We start from the raw sequence: 8,072 nt of genomic DNA, 5'->3' as shown, positions 1-8,072 counted from the left end.
GAGGGGTTGGCGAGGGTAGAGTGGATAAATCTTCAACAGCGTGGTGCACCTTGAAGTTGCAAAGTTGCAGTGCACTGCCACCTACTGGCAGAATTTAGTACCTTAGTTCAACAAAGGGACCTTTTCCCGTATTTTCTAGTTCCGTCTCATTCACCCTTGAACTGTATTCGTATCTGATACCGCAGTTCCTAAAACTTATGCCAGCCAAATGAGTAAACCCATTTGCACTTTGCTCACCAGGCTTCCAAGTATTTGGTTAGTATAGTTTTTATGTTCAACTAGCTTTTAAATTCTAAGTTCTTTGAATATTTTCATAGCCACACCATACTGTTTATCAATACAGGATTATTATGGCTATAGTAACTTTGGGTTTTGGCTAAGTTTTTATTCTTATCACTAAACCTTTCAGCAAGTCAGAATAGTGCTACCTGTGTGCCATGTACTGTTCTATGTGCTTGACATATAATGAAGTCAGTTAATTTTCAAAACCACTAAGTAAAGTTGGTTCTATCGTTAGCCTCACTTTAGAGCTGAGGAAACAGAAGCACAGAGAATTTTAACCAAACTACCCAATAAGCCCTGGCCAGTGTGGCTCAGCTGGTTGGAGCTTCATCCCAGGACTGAAAGGTTGTGGGTTCGATTCCCAGTCAGGGCACATACCTAGGTGGCACGTTCCATCCCTGGTCGGGGTACGTATGATCCCCAGTCCGGGGGTGTACGGAAGACACCCAACTGGTCTCTCTCTCTAAAAAGCAATAAAAAAATGCCCTCAGGTGAGGATTAAAAAAATCAAAGTTATCCAATAAGTGAATGGACTGGCTGTGAATCACTTTATTATGTCTACACAGGTTGATGAGCCAAAAAGGTTATATGAACATAATAGTAATCATCAATGTATGAGGTTCAAGTTTATTTGAAAAGGTCTGAGGAACCTGGAAAACTGAAACACTGGGCAGTGCCTGTCTGTGTGAGAATGCCTCTCAGTTAATGAGTTAGGTCTATCGGGGAAGTACCCCGATACAAACATCTGCTCATCCGCTGACCCTTATGAAATACAGTCCCTCACTATGATGTCCCTTCCATCCACCACCATCTCTATCAGTTTCTCTGTGACTTGTAGTACTGTTCCAACCATAAGATTCAAATGTACTCAAAGTCGAACCACAAATCTTACAAAACATTAAGCATGTTAAAGAACTGCTTTTACCATGACCCAAACTTTTATCAAATGAGGACCTAGGCAACTCAGACCAGACCAAAAAAAATCTCCCAAAAGTATGATTCCCGAATCAGTGTTCCATAATATAATCTCAATAAAAAGGAGAAGGGAGGCTCTTAGGAAATGTAATGAACTATTCTAATATTTTAGCAAAATTTTAAGACACTATATTTACATTGCAGAAGTCCAACATAAATGTCTGTCAACATATTTCATTTTGCTGGAACATACCAAATGTGCATACATTTCTTTTTCGTTTTAGGAACTTTAACTGACACGAAACTTGTTCTTCACACTTCGGTTTCCTTCTCTGAGGGAAGGTCCCGTGCCCAGCAGGTGCGGGGGGGGGGGGGGATGCCGTGCAGGCGGCAGGTCCCGCAGTTCCTCCCCCTCATTATGGTTCATACTCTCAGTTGCACCAAAGAAAGCATTTCGGAGTCTGGAGGTGGGGATGACGACATCATTAAGTGGTTTTAATTTATATTTAAAAAAATTAGCCCTGGCTGGTGTAGCTCAGCAGATTGAGCAAGGGCCTGTCCTTGAAGCAAAGGATTGCAGTTCGATTCCCAGTCAGGGCACATGCCTGGGTTGCAGGCCAGTTCCCAGTGGGGGACACATGAAAGGCAACCACACATTGGTATTTCTCTCCCTCTCTCCTTCCCTTCCCCTCTCTGAAAATAAATAAATAAATAAATGAAATATTTTTTAAAAACTATCCACTTATAACAATCATTTTTAAAGTAGAAAACTCACTGGCATGTGGGAATAAAACGTCTTTATATTTTTGTCTATTTTCTAATGTCTAGTTTTTGTTTTCTAATACACATAACTTTAAAAGATAGGATGCAAAGTTGATTACGTTTTGAAAGCAGTGGTTGAAGAGGGCTGTTTCTCAACCCTGTCACGCTGGGACTGACTCCTTTCTCCTTTAATTCAGTAACTTTGGAAGTCAGAGCCAGTCTGCTCAAGTGCTATTTGCTTCAGAAAAAACGAATGACTGGTGCCTGCTTCTTGCTCCTTCCATCCTGCAAGTTAGGCCCTGAGAGGCTTCTAGGTATCTTGCTAATCTGCAAAGGTGGTTTCAAGGTGACTCTTCTACTTGGAAGAGTATTATATCCCTCTGTAAATCAAAAAGTTATCCAACCGGCAAAGGAAACTTATTAAAATGGCTTCAGGCGGCAGTTAAATACTAAATAAAAATACCTTGTACGTTTGGGAAAAATGTGATACGTAAATTCAGTAGTTATTAAGAATGAGATTTAGAATTCAAAAACTCCAACAAAAGTTATAACAGATATTTATTTAAAGTAATATATTTGCAACCCAGGTGGTTCTAAATTATACATTTCAGGTTTAACTGACATCATTAAAATACTGAGGACAAGATGCATCCACACATTTGATTACATGATTATTTCTTCGTCCATTCTTCTCTTTCTTTTCTTTCCCGAACGACCTCTTTCAGATATGGTTCAAGGTAGGGTTTATCCTAAAGGACAAATAAAAGAAAAATATCATACGCTATCATCACATACAACAGGTCTTAAGTAACAAAAGGAAGTCACTAAATTTAATTTCCAACTTTAGAAAAAATATTCTCAAGCAGACTAAGAATTGTCTGCTTTTCTAAATGGAAAACCTGTGAAGATATTGTAATCAGTTGCTTTGGTAGGTTATGAGAGCAAAGTCTGACAGAAAAAAAAAAAGAAATGAGAGTCTATAAGCTTTGGCCTAGTTTTAATGCAGTTTAAGGGCCAAGGGTATGCTTCCCAGGGTCCTTCCTGAGAGCTGGAGAGCCACCCAGTGGGCTGATCACATGGACACCATGTTTTCACCTGAGCAGGAAGCAGAGTGAAGAGGAAGAACAGCAGCCTGGGAGGCAAAGGACCCTGATTCAAGTCCCGGTTCTCTGTTACAGCCTTGCCTGGTGGTACTGAACCATCACTTCACCTGTACGTCTCAATGTGTCTGTCTCTAAAGTGGAGTTAACATTTGCTCTATCAACCTCACTGCAGAAACAGCTGTCACATTAAGAACTCTAAAGCACTCTGCAAATGAATGTTTCTGTTTATAATACTCAGTCCTTAATGGCCAATACTGGCAGATACACAAAAGCTGTTTTACCTCCTCATATTTTGTCCACTGCTCTTTAGGCAAGATCTGCTGCCTCATGGCCAGGTCCAGTGCTCTCTTAATTCGAAACATCCTTTCGTTATACAGGTTCTCCGGAAGCCTTCTTATGGCTTCTTTCACATCGTCATTCACATGTATCGTATCATCTCGCATTAACCCTAAGATAGAAGGCAAGAGAGAATGAACACGTATCTCAAAATTCAGGAATTTCTAAAAAATGAGTATCTTTATGACTTATACACTTAAGATTTGGGTAAAATATCATAAGTGAGGTATGATGAAACTCAATGTATTTCATACATAATAAAGGGTTATTATTAATAGATTATTTTTAAAATGGTACTGTGAAAATATATAAGCTTTATAAAGTTCACTGCCACAGAACTCACATTTTATCTAAAACAAACTTAAAAATATTTAAAATGTCTAGACTGTTTTTAAACAAATCAAATTTTTAAAAATCTCTACTTTCAAACTTCATAGAACTTACATTTTAAATGCTAAGTGGAGAAGTTGGGAAAGGGAGTATATAAGGAAAATGCCCAGCTACCAATTTAAAGAACATAAATTATTTCCACTCAAACATCTGACACAATTCCATCTCCCTTTTCCAAAACAATAAAAAATAGATGCGATTTAACATAATAAAAGGTGCTCTAATTTTAGTATCTTCTAATGTATGCAAGTACAATTAGCTATTTTTTGGGACTTACAATGACTTTTGCAAAAGGACTACTCCCAGTAAACCACCCCCCACCCCCGCCACCCCTCCCCGCCAAAAAGGAAAAAGGAAACAGGAGAAGGTGCAGATACTCACCCAGTTTATTGAATCCTGCAGCACTGTAATACCATTTCCGAATACCTTCCAGCCACCGGCCTGATGCTGCAGCTGATATTGTCACACTGTTAGTTGCTACAATTTTACTGTACCATATGAAAATACTGACAGCCAAGCAAACGCTACTCTGAGAGGAATGCAAACATAGGAAGGAATTTCCTTTTTAAAGCATATACTCTAGGCCCCAGCGGGGTAGCTCAGTTGATTAGAGTGTTGACCCCATACGTCAAGGTTGCAGTCTGAACCCTGGTCAGAGCATACAGGAATGTAACATGAATGCACAAATGAATGGAATGACAAATTGGTGCTTCTCTCTCTCTCCCCTTTCCTCTCTCTTTTTTTTGAAAAGTAAATAATCTACATACTGTAGATAAAAATTGCTTATTTCATCTATGAGCAAAGGAATTGCAGGAAAAAAAATTAGGCAAGTCATGGGGAAATAAGAGTAAAATCAAACACCTAATATCTAAAAGATTCGAAGGTACAATTATTGCCACCCCAGCCTCTCAAAGTCAAGCGTGCCACCCCTTTACGTCCCCCCGGAACTATCACAACTAAATAGGTAAGGTACAGAAAAAAAACTTGAAATTTCTTCATTTCTTGGGGTTTCCGTAATTAGTCATTTAATAGTAAAAGAAGCCGATTTCCTCCTCCCAAGCACCTAACTTTCCACCAAGGGAATGGATGATTCAAAATGGGTGAGGAAGCCCTGGCTAGTACAGCTCAGTGGATTGAGCATGGGCTGCGAACCAAAATGTCATCAGTTTGATTCCCATTCAGGGCACATGCCTGGGTTGCAGGCCAGGTCCCCAGTAGGGGGCGCATGACAGACAACCACACATTGATATTTCTCTCCCTCTCTCGCTTTACCCTCCCCCATAAATAAATAAATAAAATATTTTTTAAAAGTGAATTTAAATTAAAAAAAAATGGGTGAGGAGAAACAGGTAATGTTAAAATTCCTCGGGGAATAGGACTGAGCTTGATGGGCTAAACCCAGTAGTTGCTAAGGGCAATGTGACAGTGTCTGATGTTTAAAGGAGAGATGTGGTACAGAAGGTGAGGTAGAGCAAGTTTAAAATTTCTTTTAACCCTGGCTGGTGTAGCTCAGTGGACTGAGTGTGGGCCTGTGAACCAGAGTATCGCGGTTCGATTACCAGTCAGGGTACATGTCTGGATTGCAGGCCCGTTCCCAGCAGGGGATGCATGAGAGGCAACCATACATTGAAATTTCTCTCTCTCTCCTTCCCTTCCCCTCTAAAAATAAATAAATAAAATCTTTAAACATTTTTTCTTTTAAAATTTCACCTAGAGCTAGCTCCTTACCATGAGAGAAAAGTAAACTCTCCTTTTACTCCAACCCCTGCAGCTCCTACTCCTTAGCACATTACAGAGTACAAGGCTTTCGTAATTCTCCTTGGTAATTATGCACCATGGATAACACTGCTTCTATCTAGCAAAACGAGTAATACCAAAGAGCCAACAGTCTACACACATACTTGTGGAAAAATCAGTTATTTGCAAGTATATTAAGCAGTGATGGTGATAATGATGAATATTCCTTGAACGCTCATTGTGTGCCAAGCACTGTCCTGTTTGCTTTACCCAGATTAATTTGGTTTATTTATATAGCACCCCCATCCCTGCAAAAAGGAAGTAAGTCTTACAGAAGTCATACCATCCAAGATCAAACAGCCAGCCAATGATAGAGTTGAGGCCAGGTCTATCTAGTTCCAAACACTGCATACAGGCAGAGTGCACTCATTAGTTGTAAAGTTAAATAAACTTATGAATTCTTAAGTGTCTCCCCCACCCTAAAAAGCTCAATGTTATTTAGGTTAATGAATTTTTCTGGCAATTTTATGTCTCAATTGCTTCACAGTTGCTGGGAGACGGGAAAAAAAAGGGTATTTTTTTAAAAGCGACGTCAACATATACCACCAGAGGGCAGAGATTAGCAACAACCACATTCAATAAAATAAATAAATAAATAAATAAACCCATCCCATAAAATTCTATTTGATGTTCACACTGTTTTAAATATCCCAGTAATATCTCTATTGCAATCAATAATAAATGTTTTAGTGTCCACAATAAATACAAATTTCAAATCTACAGGCCTAACTGACGTTCCAAATAAGGATAACGAAACTTCCCTGTAACCCTTGGTCAGCTAGGTCTAATTCCTAGTTTGACCAGCGCGAGGGGTGGAATGCTGACTCCAATCCTATTTCCTCCGGTCACTTTGCCTCAGCTATCAGCGTAAAGGGAGAATTAATACTCCCCTCGTCGCGCTCGCAGGGTGATTTATCGCGCTAATGCACACTGACAGCGCTTGGCTCACAGTAAGCACTCAAGTTCGTTTTGGCTGAAAGACATGCACTAATTATTTCCTTGTGCCCCTGAACTCTTCTAAGGCCAAGCGAAAGAACTGCCAAGCTCAGGAAGATGGAACGCCGAGGGAGTCGTAGCCACCGCGAGCACCTTCACCAAGAGCAGTCTGCATCCCAACCCCCTAGGCGAGCCTGATCTGGGAGGGGGCGTCCTTAAGGCTGGACTGGAGCCGCCCCTTCCCCTTAAGCTGCAGAACTGGCCATTTAGAGCAAGGAAAGAAAAGCAAGTGGCAGCGAAAAGGAAAGGTCGAGAGTAGGTATGCCCACCAGATTGGACATCGGTCACCTACCCGCAGGCCTGCTCGCCATTTTGACCGGACACTGACGCGTTGCCTACTGGGTAAGTCAAAGAGGGCGCTCCGGGTCCAGTGCGCAGGCGCCTCAGCTCCCGTGCTGAAGCACTTGGAAGACGCCCGCGCAGGCGCAGTTCTGGCGGCCGAAGTTGGGTTCTTGTGCGTTCCCTGCCCTCTGAATCCTTACCAAAAGAGTAGGCCGGGAATTTTGCGCGCCAGGTTCCAAGAAGCAGTTCATGTGACGTGATGGGAAAAACTCTAGGGAAGCAATTAGAGCATCGGGACTACATCCTGGGTTGTGTTAGTGACGACCTGAGAGAGTTTGGGCAGTATTAATTGTGCCCTTGTGGTAAGCAACATGCTAAGCGTGTTATGGGCATATTCTCATTTAATTTTTTTATTTAATTCTAATTCTTAAGTACTATGAATATCCCTGATGGATAAAGGAGTAAACAGGCTTAGAAGGGTAGGACACACAGCTAGGAAGAAATCCGGATTCATCTTCCAGAATCTCAGAATCCAGATAAAACTTTGGGACTCAATTCTAGGGCCATATGCTACCTCTAGGAGATACTAACTCCTCTCTGGTCTTTAGTTTCTCCAGCTGAAGACCTACATCAAGCCACGTTAGTACAAAGTTAAAGGATAGTTCAGGAAAAAGAAAATATTACCAAATCTAAGATAAATATTGCAGAAATGTGCAAGCAATTAAGGTAAAAGCAAGTATATGTTTAAGGTCTAAACTCCAACATGTTAAGTCTAGGGCATAAAAATCTAGAGACAGGAAAAAAAAATCAAGGGAGTTAGTATGACTGATGTTCAATTATGGTGAACCTTTGCCATCACTACTGTTTGGGTTAGCTAAGGCTGCCATAACAAAATACCATAGACTGGATAACTTAAAAAACAAATTTACTTTCTGACATTTCCGGAAGCTAGAGGCCCATCCAAGTGTCAGCATGGTCAGTTTCAGGTGAGAGCTCTTTCCCTGTGACTGGTAGTGGGCTGTCTTCTGAGTGTGCACACGGCAGGGAGAGAGCAAGCTGTTCTGTTTCTTCTCAGGGCACTAATGGCATCATGAGGATCCCACAGTCAGGACCTCATCTAAGCTTATTTTCCAAAGGTCCCAACCCCCAAATGCCACCACATTATGGGGTAGCATTTCAACATACAAATTTTGTTGAAAAATTCAAGGG

The 8,072-nt window shown here is 41.0% G+C and overlaps 1 protein-coding gene across 1 annotated transcript; it reads right to left on the bottom strand.

Annotated features, from left to right (window-relative positions):
* Positions 1-2,500: 2,500 nt before the first annotated feature.
* Positions 2,501-6,956, bottom strand: LOC119038585 (cytochrome b-c1 complex subunit 7). Its single transcript, XM_037131108.2, has 4 exons — positions 6,874-6,956; positions 4,170-4,241; positions 3,344-3,510; positions 2,501-2,708 (listed from the first exon to the last, which is right to left on the bottom strand). Exons 1-4 carry the CDS (start codon positions 6,890-6,892, stop codon positions 2,631-2,633), a joined length of 336 nt encoding a protein of 111 aa, XP_036987003.2. The 5' UTR covers positions 6,893-6,956; the 3' UTR covers positions 2,501-2,630.
* Between the last annotated feature and the right edge of the window lie 1,116 nt (positions 6,957-8,072).

This window comes from Artibeus jamaicensis, unplaced genomic scaffold (genome assembly GCF_021234435.1).
Source record: "Artibeus jamaicensis isolate MK-2021 breed Jamaican fruit bat unplaced genomic scaffold, CSHL_Jam_final scaffold_916, whole genome shotgun sequence".
In the NCBI taxonomy this organism is placed as follows: domain Eukaryota; kingdom Metazoa; phylum Chordata; class Mammalia; order Chiroptera; family Phyllostomidae; genus Artibeus; species Artibeus jamaicensis.
The sequence above is the reverse complement of the archived record's forward strand: the minus strand, read 5'-3'. Positions and strand labels throughout refer to the sequence as shown.

Excerpts from the sequence above, each read along its gene's own strand:
- LOC119038585 (XM_037131108.2), bottom strand. Across the intron at positions 3,511-4,169 it reads TGCAGGATTCAATAAACTGG|GGTTAATGCGAGATGATACG; the intron begins GTGAGTATCTGC and ends CTTCTATCTTAG. Across the intron at positions 2,709-3,343 it reads AGTGGACAAAATATGAGGAG|GATAAACCCTACCTTGAACC; the intron begins GTAAAACAGCTT and ends TTTGTCCTTTAG.